Consider the following 13,487-nt stretch of genomic DNA (forward strand, 5'->3'; position numbering starts at 1 on the left):
CTCTCTATTATATCCACATCAATTTTACTTTTACTCTCACCACTTTAATATTTTGTTAATTAATTTGGTTTCTAAATTCTGTTTTTTGTGCGCGCGTCTGTGTTTCTCACTGTGTGTACGTGTCCATGGTTGTATGCCTGTCTCTTTGTGTGTAAAAGAATATTAATATTGAACGAAAGTATTTTTAAGAAATTATTGTTTTTGAAAAAAAATTCCTTAATAATAACATTTTTATAAATTAACTATTTTATGAAATAATCATTTATTTTTATTTTTAATTTTTTTATTAAAAATGTTTGAACGTGCTCACTTTCATGCTGCGCCACAAGCCTAATCGTGGTAGATGTTTTTAAAATCTGACATAGAGCTTATCTACAGTAATTATTTTTCTTGCTCTGACTATGATGAGGATATTGATGAGTGCTATGTGACATTGGGATTTTGCTTAGATTAGAGTGCAGCTACAAATTTATCATAAAATAAAATAAAAAAGAGTACAGCTACAAATCATACAAGTATTCCTCAAAAGATTAGTAAATAATTTTATATTTTGTTTGTGGTGAACAGAACAATAGCTCAAGAAAATCAGGCCCAAAAAGCCCAAAATCCAGGAAGCACCACGTTACAAACCTCCTAAACTGTAAATTGCAATACGACAGAAGTCGGTCCCCTTGCTAACAATATTCGGGGAATCAAACACACAATTGAATTTTCTCGCATTCTCTGTCGAATAATTAATGTTAAGATAAACTTTTTCTAACACACTTATAAAATAAGAAAATAAAAAAAAAATATTTTTTATAAATTAAAATTAGTTTATTCATAAATCAATTTATAAACTCTTTTATATTAATTTTTAAAAAATATTAAATGTAACATAGACTAATCCACTTCATTTTGACTTATCTTGGTTTGTTGATAATTTGAACTAAAACTCAAGACTTTTACATACGTCAAAAATTACAAATAAAAAAAATGAAGATTTTTATTTCAATACTAAGTAAGATTGAAAATTTTAGTTAAATAATTAAAAGTATATTAAATTTTAGGGTTTTGACCTGACAAAGGTGTCAAAACTCCCTAAGATATTTTTCCTAGGTGACAAAAATAATGAAGAAGTCATCACAAGGTGACATGTTTTCAAATGCCACCATAAGTAATGATAGGCATGGCATTCTAATTCAGTCCCGTGAGTATCCGTCTGACCTCGCCCCGATTTGGACGGGAAAAACCCGTGTTGACTGGGTTTGGGTTCGGGTCTTCCCCTCTTGGCAAAATCGGGGACGACGGCGGGGGCGGGGATGTTAATACCCGCCCCGCCCCGCACCCATCCCCGCCCCCGCCCCCCGCCCCCGCTTAATAATGTAATTACAAAACTACCCTTATATACAATATAAACCAAAATTAGAAACCCTAACCTCATTTTTAGTCACGAAGTTCACCTCACATGGCAGCAGGCCAGCAACTCTTGCCTCTTCATCTCTTCATCTTTCTTAGAGTCACGAACGCAAGCCACAACTCTCTCTTTTTCATCTCTTCATCCTGGCTCAAGTGGGATTGAGTATGTTGGGATAAATTGCTACCATTATTGTCATATTTTTGTGATATTAAAGTTATTTTTTTGCTTGATTTTTCTATTTTTTCCTGTTTAGAGAAGTTGAATCTTCGTGACTTGCCACAAATCACTTGCTTTTACCCTCAATCGTTAACTCTGGAAAGCCCCACGTTGAAGTTATTTCAAAGTGATCATCCCATGTGTGAGGGTGAATATGGGGCTGCTTCAATTAATTACATACTTCCTCTTATCTCAAATTTGAAGGTAATAGCAGAATCTGCACTCCCAATTTATTTGTAGGAGGTTGTGTGCGGGATCTTAAAATTACATGATGAATAATATATATTAACTCATTTTGCAGGTTATGAAAACATTTTCGATTGGTGTTGGTACTCTGTTGTTGGGTTAGTCAAACAGAAAATGTGAGAGTATCTTGAATTTTGTCCGTTTAGGTTATTTCTTTATCTTTCCTTATCTTTGACAAAATTTGCATATCAGAATCTTGACTTCAAATCCTTGACATTTTAAAATCTTTTGAAAATGATGTTGGTAGTGCATATTTGTTGCACGCATGTTATGTTATGTACAAAATTCATATTATGTTAGGCTTGTTGCACGCATGGGAAACACCCCCAGTTTTCTTGTTCCATTTTCTTTATTTTAAGATATTTGTTTCCCCCTTTTTGTCTTTATCATCTTTGATTTCTCATATTTAGTAGTTATTTTTTAAAAAAATATTCTTAGGAATATAGTTTTTTTGGGTTATTTTTATTTTATTTTCTCATAAAAAGGGTTCTCTTAGATGGATAAAGACGAACTATTTTTATTATACCTACTGCACCCAATAATAGGAATGTCTCACATACTAGTTAATTGTTGATCTACTAAATAAAGTGCTCTAGTAAATAATTTATAGTGTAGTTAATTTATTTGTATAACTATTATAGTGCAGTTTTTATAATGTAGTAAAGTGAATGCATTTTTTTTTATACTTTTTGACAGATTTTTTTAAAGAAAGTAATGACAGATATTAATATGACACTAGAAAGTACACCTCAATCAATTCCAGAAGGAAATCGTGATCCTTCAAGTGTTGGTACTACTCCTGCAATTAATGAACATGTTCAAACAATTGAACCTCAACCTCAAGATATAACAGGTGATAATATGGAAGAGACAAATACACAAACAAGGGCAAGTAGGTAGGCTTAAAAGTGAAGTTTGGAAGCATTTTACAAAAGTTAAAGTTAATGGAGAAGACAAAGCTCAATGCAATTATTGTAAGAAACATTTGGGTGGAAAATCAAAAAATGGAACAAAGCACTTATGGCAGCACATGGAATGTTGTGTAACTAAAAAGATCGCGATGAGAGGAAATAAAGGACAAACATTTCTTATGCCCAAAGTCATGCAAGGCAAGTGTTAAGTCTCAATTTTACCTCTTTTTGGATGAGACTTATTGAACAAATTCCACTCATCCTTTGAACCATTGCAATATAATTGTTCTCTTTTTGGTTCATTTTGTGTGCAGATATAACTAACCCAAATTCATCTAACAATACCTTAATCCACCTCATTTTTTTGTGCAGGTATTGAGGAAGAGTGGAAAGTTGAAGACTCTTAGGATTGGAAACCTAAGAAGCTAAGGAGCAGAGAAGAGGTTCTGCGCCGGGCTCAATATAACCTGCACTGGGCGTGACAAAAACAGAGTATTTCATCTCTGCCAGTTATATTGCACCGGGCGCAAAAGGAATTAAGCCGGGCGCAAAAGGAATTAAGCCGGGCGCAAAAGGAATTGCGCCGGGCTTGTGTTGAGACAGAGAGTGCTTGACTTCTCTGGAAGAACTTGCGCCGGGCGCGAAGAATTGTGCGCCGGGCGCGGAACCCTAATCTGATCTCCCAGGCTCGTATTTGAAGCCATTTTCGGGGATCTTTCTCTCCATTCTCACATTGGGCGCTTCCAGGAGCTGCGGAAGGGATTCCCAGGGCTTGGGATCGTCCGTGTGCGGATCTTTCCTTCGGTTCTTCACTTCCTCTTCCATCTCTATTTTGTATTTGCCCTCATTGTTGTGAGTGGTTTCACCCATTTTGTGGGGTTAGATGTAACCAACGTACTCTATTGTAATCTTTACGGTTTTAATGATATATATACATGTTGTTTTATTCTTTGTTGTGTTTGTTTCTATTCGTAATGCTTGCTTTGGATTGATCACCCTTTGCATGATTTAAGGTTCCATGGGTATTGGAAAATAACCTTTGAAACTAGTTCTGAAACATATGCCTAGTGGTGATTGTATCTAGGGATAGAGCTTGACCCATTAGTAGTCTTAAACCCTAGCCCGTAATGCGGGTGTAGATATTGGGTACTCAAGGGATTGATATTCAATATCCGCACCTAGGCTCTTTCTCTAAGGGATTAGGTTTGAGTAAACTCTTGGGTTGACTAAGCAATGAATTCAACAAGAGATTAAGGATACATTAGTGTTACGTTTGGTGAAATCTGACCCCCACAACCTCACAATACCACAATACCATTCCTTACCTTTTCCACTCACAAAACAATATTTATTTACAGCTTTCATTCCAATAGTCACAACTTTGAATTCACTGCACAAACTATGAAATTGGAATTATTCTTTAGTCACGAATAGTCAATAAATGCTTATATTACCTTCTAATCCCTGTGGATACGATATTTTTACTACTTGAACGGCCGGTATACTTGCCGTGTTTGAGACCGTTGATAGAATTAAACGAATTTACAAATATTAACAAAAGTGTTTCAACGGAAATCTCAACAAGTTTTTGGCGCCGTTGCCGGGGATTAGAATGGCGATTTAGTATTTATAGCTATTTGTGATTTAATCCTTTATTGTTTTTGTTATTTTTTGTTAGCAATGAATTGATGAAGATAACTTGTGTACTCTAGTCTTCAGCTTTCTCTTGTATGCAAGGTACTGTTCAAATGAGAATGACCAATCCTTCTGAGCCTTTGTTGAGCAATCATGAGGTTGAACACAGGGCAAAGGGGAACAAGAACAACAGGAGGAGAAGGAGAATCAGAGTACTTCAAGTTGGTCACCGTCAGGCTCGGGACAGTAAACAAGCGCTTCCTGGGAGGCAACCCAGAGATCTGAACTGTGTTTTAGATTTTTGTTGCATGTTGTTCTGTATTATAAGTGTTGTTTTGTATTATGTGTTGTGTTTTGTGTTATATGTTTTGTGGTATATGTTGTTTGTGTTATGTGTTAGTTGTTAGAATCATGTTTGAATGGGTAAATATAGGGTACATTTTGTTTGGAATGTGAGGAATGAGGCAATTCTGTGTCTAGGTGGAAATAAGGCCTGATCCTAATTTAAAACCTGGGCAAATTGACCTTTTAAAGTGACTACGCGCCGGGCGTGACTCTTTTGCGCCCGGCCTAATACTCAATTTTTGGTCTCTGGAACCACCACGCCGGGCGCGTTTAACGCACGCCCGGCGCGATATTAGATTTTGAAACCTCGTTGATTTTTACTGATATTAAGCCCGGTGCATCTGTGTTAAGCCCGGCGCACCACATTCCTGACAGCCCATATTTATCTGTTTTTAATCATGTTTCTTTATGTTCTGTTGTATGTTGTATGTTTGTGTGCTTTATGTTGCATTGTTATAGTTCATTTCCGTGTGCATGCATGTTGTGCTTAATTTTGGTCTAAGGATATTCTCCATTTTTGCTATATTTGCTTGGTCATCACTGTGTATAATTTTTGTGCTCACCATGTTCTTTCATGAGTACACTCTGCAATCACTTCTGGTTACCAGGACTTTCAGGCGTATACTGGTTGGCCTGGGGACCAGGCTCCTAAGTTTGGGGGAGTGGAGCTGCTGAGGTTGATGGAGTTGATGATGGTGGAGCAGCTCTTGGAGATGATGATGACCAGACCCCATAGATGGAAGCAGATGGAGCCTACCTTAGTTTACCTTTGTCTATTGCAATTTATTCTTCTGTCTTTTATTTTCAGTATTTAACTGTTTTTATATATAGTCTTTTTGACGATTACTTTGTTGGTTCTTTTGTGAATAGTCTGCCTTAGCATGGTTTTTAATCTTGTTGATACTTGTTTTGCTTGTGGTCGATTCTGGATTATAGTTTGCTTGATGTCTATGTTGTGTGTACCTTAGACATTTTCAAGTCACATTAGATCTTTAGTTCATGACTAGTTGCATACGGGTTTCAATGTTGATCATAGAACTGAGTTGAGTTCGATAATTTATGGATGCATAGCCGGGTGAGGTTTGAGCCTAAAACACTTATGAGTGAACTACGCTTAAGTTGCATGATAGACTTTGCTTGAGTTTCCCTGGTGGTTTGCTTATGTTGTGCACTTATATGATCAAGGCATTCATACTCCTCTATTTTGTAACCATCTAAGCCAAAAAGCCATCTCCACTCTTCACTTGACCCATACCTTTCTAAGCCTAAACACCACACCTTCCACTTGTCCCAAACCATGAAAAATTAACCATAACCCTTGCTTTGGTTAAGAGAGCAAACTGATGACATCAAATAAGTTTGGGGGAGTTGAAGAATGGGGAATTTTGGGAAGAAGAAAGTATGTGGTCAGCCATTACAAAACAAAAAAAAAAAAAAAAAAAAAAAACAAAGCAAAACAAAAACAAAAATATTAAGATGCAAAAATGTAAATATGCATCTCATAAAGGCTAATGGCTTGGATCAAGTAAAGGGCATGTGCCAAATTGTTGTAATGGGGTATGGAGAGGGACATCATTGTAAAATCTTATTTGCTCTCTTAAGCTATAGCACCTTTAATCCTTGAAAAACCATAAAACTGCTACCGCTTGACCCTGCTTGACCCAGATTGCCCTAATAAAGACCTTGTGATAAGTGTCTGCATTTGTTTTACCACTGGTTTCATTTGGAAACGAAGAGCAAAGTTGAATTATGTGGCGTGAGTAGTAGACTAGAGAGAAACACTCACCCTGATACACTAGTGTGCATAGAGAGAAACATTTTCCTAGTGAGGATGCATACACAGATAGTCATTACTCTTCTCAGCTCTTTGATCTCTTTTGAAACCTTTGTTTGCACCTTGTCATGTTCTATTGCAATAATTATGATTGGAAATTCATCTGAGGTTCATGCTTGCGAAAAGAAGATACAAGTAAACTAGGATGTAGAAATTGACTCACTTGCATTGCTTGTTATCTGCTAGATTAATTACCTTTTGCTTGAGGACAAGCAAGGTTCTAAGTTTGGGGGAGTTGTTAAGTCTCAATTTTACCTCTTTTTGGATGAGACTTATTGAACAAATTCCACTCATCCTTTGAACCATTGCAATATAATTGTTCTCTTTTTGGTTCATTTTGTGTGCAGATATAACTAACCCAAATTCATCTAACAATACCTTAATCCACCTCATTTTTTTGTGCAGGTATTGAGGAAGAGTGGAAAGTTGAAGACTCTTAGGATTGGAAACCTAAGAAGCTAAGGAGCAGAGAAGAGGTTCTGCGCCGGGCTCAATATAACCTGCACTGGGCGTGACAAAAACAGAGTATTTCATCTCTGCCAGTTATATTGCACCGGGCGCAAAAGGAATTAAGCCGGGCGCAAAAGGAATTAAGCCGGGCGCAAAAGGAATTGCGCCGGGCTTGTGTTGAGACAGAGAGTGCTTGACTTCTCTGGAAGAACTTGCGCCGGGCGCGAAGAATTGTGCGCCGGGCGCGGAACCCTAATCTGATCTCCCAGGCTCGTATTTGAAGCCATTTTCGGGGATCTTTCTCTCCATTCTCACATTGGGCGCTTCCAGGAGCTGCGGAAGGGATTCCCAGGGCTTGGGATCGTCCGTGTGTGGATCTTTCCTTCGGTTCTTCACTTCCTCTTCCATCTCTATTTTGTATTTGCCCTCATTGTTGTGAGTGGTTTCACCCATTTTGTGGGGTTAGATGTAACCAACGTACTCTATTGTAATCTTTACGGTTTTAATGATATATATACATGTTGTTTTATTCTTTGTTGTGTTTGTTTCTATTCGTAATGCTTGCTTTGGATTGATCACCCTTTGCATGATTTAAGGTTCCATGGGTATTGGAAAATAACCTTTGAAACTAGTTCTGAAACATATGCCTAGTGGTGATTGTATCTAGGGATAGAGCTTGACCCATTAGTAGTCTTAAACCCTAGCCCGTAATGCGGGTGTAGATATTGGGTACTCAAGGGATTGATATTCAATATCCGCACCTAGGCTCTTTCTCTAAGGGATTAGGTTTGAGTAAACTCTTGGGTTGACTAAGCAATGAATTCAACAAGAGATTAAGGATACATTAGTGTTACGTTTGGTGAAATCTGACCCCCACAACCTCACAATACCACAATACCATTCCTTACCTTTTCCACTCACAAAACAATATTTATTTACAGCTTTCATTCCAATAGTCACAACTTTGAATTCACTGCACAAACTATGAAATTGGAATTATTCTTTAGTCACGAATAGTCAATAAATGCTTATATTACCTTCTAATCCCTGTGGATACGATATTTTTACTACTTGAACGGCCGGTATACTTGCCGTGTTTGAGACCGTTGATAGAATTAAACGAATTTACAAATATTAACAAAAGTGTTTCAACGGAAATCTCAACAGCAAGCAAGAGTTAGGTACGGGAAGTTATGATGCAGAAAATGCAAGAAGAGAACTTGCATATGCAATCATTATCCATGAATATCCACTTGCAATTGTGGATCATCTTGGTTTTAAGAGATATTCGACTGCTCTTCAACCACTGTTTCAAGTTCCTAGTAAAAACACAATGAAGAAAGGGATATTTAAAATCTATGCATTTGAGAGATCAATTGCTTTAAAGTTGTTGGATAGCCTTCAAGGAAGAGTGGCTATTAGATCAGACATGTGGACTTCAAGTAATCAAAAAAGAGGGTATGGTAGTCACAGCTCATTATATTGATGGGAATTGGAACTTGCAAAGTCGTATTTTGAGGTAACAGTTTTCTTTAACTTATTTGCACTACATATTATTTTTCATCAGTTTTCTTTAACTTATTTGCACTACATATTATTTTTCATGTAATTATTTGTATGATAAATTGATTTAATTAAAATTTTATTGTGCTAGGTTCATTTATGTTCCGGCTCCTGACTCAAGTGATAAACTTTGTAATGTATTAGTTGACTGTTTGATGGATTGGAACATTGACACAAAGTTATCCACTATCACACTAGATAATTGTAGCACAAATGATGCTATGATTGAAAAAATTAAGGATAAGTTACAGTTAAGCACTTTATTGAGGGATGGTTCTTTGTTTCATATGCGTTGTTATGCACATATCTTGAATTTGATAGTGAAAGATGGGTTGGAAGTGGTGAAAGATGGGGTAGAAAAGATTCGGGATAGTGTAGCATATTGGACAGCAACTCCTAAGAGAAAAGAAAAATTTGAAGAAACAACAAAACAATTGAGAATCCCTTACAATAAGAGTTTGGGTTTAGATTGTCCAACTAGATGGAATTCGACGTACAAAATGCTTGAAATTGTCATATCATATGAAGATATCTTTAGTCGGTTAAAGCAACGGGAGGCTCAACATACATGTTTGCCTACTACTTTACGGTGGCAATTTGCAAAAGATGTGTGTGGAAAATTGAAATTGTTCAATGCTATCACTGAATTATTTTCTACTACTAAGCATCCAACTGCTAATATGTATTTTCCAAAAATTTGTGAGAGTTGCAACTTTTTGGATCCTAGATATAAAATGGAGTTGCTTGAATACTATTATGAAAAGTTGTATGATCATGAATCTTTTTCTCAAGTTAGGATGATTCGACAACTATGCTATGATTTGGTTTATGATTATCAACTGAAAATGAGTAAAGATTTAGGTGGTAGCTCTCCAACTATTGATGGTAGTAATGTTGGTAATGATGCCTTATATGAGTATGATATATACATTATGAGGAAAAAAAGAGCTAGAAGTTCTTTTGTTAAAACAGAGTTGGACCATTATTTAGAGGAGTATGTTTTACCAAGAATTGCTGATTTTGATATTTTGATGTGGTGGAAGTTGAATGGTATCAAGTATCCAACACTCCAAGCAATTGCAAGGGACATTCTAGCTATTCCTATATCTACGGTAGCTTCAAAATCAGCATTTAGCACTAGTGGTCAAATTTTAAGTCCTCATCGTAGTCGACTTCATTGGAGCACTTTGGAGGCCTTAACGTGTACTAGAAGTTGGTTATGGAGTGTCGAAACTTCTGGTAATGTTTAAGATAATAAATTTAAAAATTTATTAAATGTTTGTATATTTTATTTTATTAACTAATTTTTTTTACTATATTTGATATTTATAGGTTATGAGAATTCTATAAAGTAATCCATGAATTTCCTATTTTACTTGATGAAATAGGATCGGATGATGAAGGTAATGTTTTATATTATTTATTTTAATGAGTTATTTACTTTACTCAACACTTTTATAATTATTTTTTTAATGTATATTAAATATTTATTTTGTTTGATGTAGATGAAATGATGGAGGATAGTGACATTACTTTCCATTTGGAAGATGATCAATAAATGAAAGATGTATGATGGAATGATGAATTGGAATTGTTGCTACTTTTTATTTGTATTTAATAAGTTCAAATACTGTATTTTGTCTAGTTGCCTTGGTCCTTTTTTATTTATGAAAAAATGGTATTTTGTAATTTTGTTAGATTGAGACAACTTTATGATATTACTACAAACTTCGTTAAATTGAAAAATATTATATTTCGTTATAATTAGAATTTATAAACATCTACGTACAAAATGCATAACAATACTAGCAAAAGTGTTGTGCCATTTATATCAAATTATCAATAATTTTGATGTCATAATTTCATATAATTAGATATAATAACAAAATATATTAAATATTATTAAAACTGTTTGAGAGATATTTTGACCAAAAAGAATGTAAAAATTTGTATTATTTTACTTTTTCTTTTATTTTTAATTTTTTATTATTATTTATTAAAAATAGAAAAAAAAATCCAGGAGCAGGGGCAGGGGCGGGGGCGGGGCGGGAAAACCTGAACCCGGTCGGGGGTGGGGATGAGTACCTAGATTTACACTCAGCGGGTATGGGGGGCGAGAGCGAGGAACATAAAACCCGCCCCTGCCCCGCCCCGTTGTCATGCCTAAGTAATGATTAAGGGTGTAAGCAGGTTGGGTTGGGTTGGGTCGGGTTTGGATTGATCTATTATCCAACCCAATTAAAATTTAACAGTTGGCTTAGATCGGATTCATATAAAAAAAATTAAAATCCAATCCAACCCAACCTAATTACAAACGGATTGGGTTAATCTAAGCAATATAATTAAATTTATTTATTTATTTGTTAAAATTTTAATATTTTAAACTATATGTAAATCATTTGATACATTACTGCAAATACAATGTTATCAACCTATAAAACAAGTAATGATATAAATTATTTTCTAAAATAAATTTATTAATTTATTACATTATTATCAACTCAAAAAATCAACATTAATTAATAAAAATTAAAATTAAGGTAAATATATTATATTGTTATAATGCTATCAACATAAAACATAAAAATCATTATTAAGTAAGAGTGAAAGTGAATATTATCCTAAGCATATGATCTTTCAAACATTATTATTATTATTATTATTATTATTATTATATATAATCGAGCCGGGTCAGGTAACGAGTTTTAGGGAGAGTGAGTATTTTGTATTTTGGTTTTATTAGTTGGGTTTTTATATTTTGTTGAAGAGTTGTAGTTCTGATTTGTAAGTAATTTTTTTTATTTGCTATATATTTTGTTATTACATTAAATTTATTTTTTTGTAATTTGTAGTTTTAAAATTTTCAAGTATATTGTGCTATAACATTATTGGCGGTACAAAGCATTTGTTGTTTTTGAAAGAAAAAAGGTTAGTTTTGTAATTTAATTATTAATTTTGTTTATTTATAGGTTACTTATATACTTTATATAATTTTTTATCTGTTGTTAATACTATGTGTACAAACTTTTAGAAATTAGCTTTATTTGTTGTTAATACAATGTGTATAATCTTTTGGAAATTAGTTTTTTTTATTTAGTGAAGTATTTGATGTTTGTATTTTTTATTTATTATCCCTCATCTTCGTATTTTATAAATGGTAGTTATATTTCAATGTTGATGTTAGTAAATTAACATTAAAAATAAATTCTAAATTTTAAATTTGTGATATATTTTTATCTCGATAATTTGCGATCAATTCATTGATAATCTTTGATCCATTGATAATCCATTGCTTATTTTGCAATCAATTCACGTGTCTGAGCACATGTGGAATAGGCAGCTTGATAGAGTTCTCCGTATTAAAAGAGATACCAAAAGTGACCATTGAGATGGGCTAATTCTTGGGTAAGTTAAACCTTATCTTACACGAGCAGAGATGCTTAGAGTGGCACACATGTCATATTTTTCTGTTGATCACCACTTAATTTCAGACTTGGTTGAGTAATGGAGACCAAAAAACGCACACTTTTCGCATGACATTTGGGGAGTATACAATTACCCTAGAGGATGTTTACATTTTGTTAGATCTTAAGGTTCGTGAAGACCCAATTATTGATTGTTCAGATATAGATAGGTTCCACTTGTAAGAGAATTGTTGGGTTGATCAATATTTTTTTGAAATTTTCATGCATGTGCACAAAATGTAACAAATGGACAAATATATTAGAGCTTATATTTTGTAGTTTCTTGGGGGTATGCTATTTTATGACAAGTCTTAAGCATACCGATGTGATATTTGGAAATGCTAGTTGATTTAGACAGATGTGGTCAACTAAGTTGGGGATCGGTTGTGCTTGCTGATTTATAGCGAGAATTGTGTGTTGCCACTAGTTATGATCAAAATAAAATTAATGGGGGCATGTGTTCCATTGTAGTTGTGGGCATGATATCAGTTGTCATATTTTGTAGCCTAACGACATTGCTAAATATTGTTGGTGTTCTTTTAGGTGCAATGCTAGTATTTTGAAATTAGTTGTCTTACTAAATATTATATTTAACATTGGGTAACTGTTTTTAATTAGTTTGATGATTTTCATAATGTTAGGTGGACTAGTGCCTTGCATACACCAAAAGATGAACACAAAAAAGACTTTTGTTTAGATTCGTGATGCTTTAAATAAGATGAAAAACAAAGATGTATGTAGAAAGTTTATCATTATTGTTGTTTTTTTTTATAATCTTATTTTTTTCTTGAAATTAATTATGATTGTTGATTTTTTCATGTGCAGTTTGTTTGGCTACCATACCTTAAATGTTTTGCTTTGTTACCACCATATAATTTGCATGACCTAACTTTATGTGGGAAGGATGATAAGATACTATGTTTGTACACAAGTGAAAAAACAAGGTTAGATCTTGTTTTGCACACATAACGCTTGTGTTACTACATGTTTGACCAATAACTTTGAGTACATGTGTGGTATAAAAGACACGCTAGACGTTGGATTGTGCACATTACTGTAAAATAGGATTATGTTGTAAGGCACACAAGTGATCTTCAAAATGACCATCAGGAATGAAGATCTTCTTGTTCATCGCCATTGTCTAGTACATAATCAATTTCTTAGCATGACATTTCTACTGATTAATATATTAATACTTATAATCATACAAAATATTACTTGTACAAAAAAATTCAAATAATAATCTACACAAACTTAAAAAAATTTCACCTAAATAACTACACAAAGAATCTAAATAATTTCATATTTAATAATCAGAACTGAAATGACAAATAATATATTAAAGAATCTAAAAAATATATTAAGGAAAAAGAAGAAATTTAAGATACAAATTGGAGGTAGAGGAAATGAAGAAGATGAAAAAA

At 34.0% G+C, this 13,487-nt stretch overlaps 1 protein-coding gene across 1 annotated transcript; it reads left to right on the top strand.

Annotated features, from left to right (window-relative positions):
- The first annotated feature begins 1,110 nt into the window (after positions 1 to 1,110).
- LOC109796558 (zinc finger BED domain-containing protein RICESLEEPER 2) lies at positions 1,111 to 9,849 on the top strand. Its single transcript, XM_083067553.1, has 5 exons — positions 1,111 to 1,189; positions 1,653 to 1,819; positions 2,558 to 2,757; positions 8,204 to 8,494; positions 8,691 to 9,849. Exons 1-5 carry the CDS (start codon positions 1,111 to 1,113, stop codon positions 9,847 to 9,849), a joined length of 1,896 nt encoding a protein of 631 aa, XP_082923679.1.
- The last annotated feature ends 3,638 nt before the right edge of the window (positions 9,850 to 13,487 follow it).

This window comes from Cajanus cajan, chromosome 11 (genome assembly GCF_000230855.2).
Source record: "Cajanus cajan strain Asha chromosome 11, NIPB_CcT2T_4, whole genome shotgun sequence".
Lineage (NCBI taxonomy): Eukaryota > Viridiplantae > Streptophyta > Magnoliopsida > Fabales > Fabaceae > Cajanus > Cajanus cajan.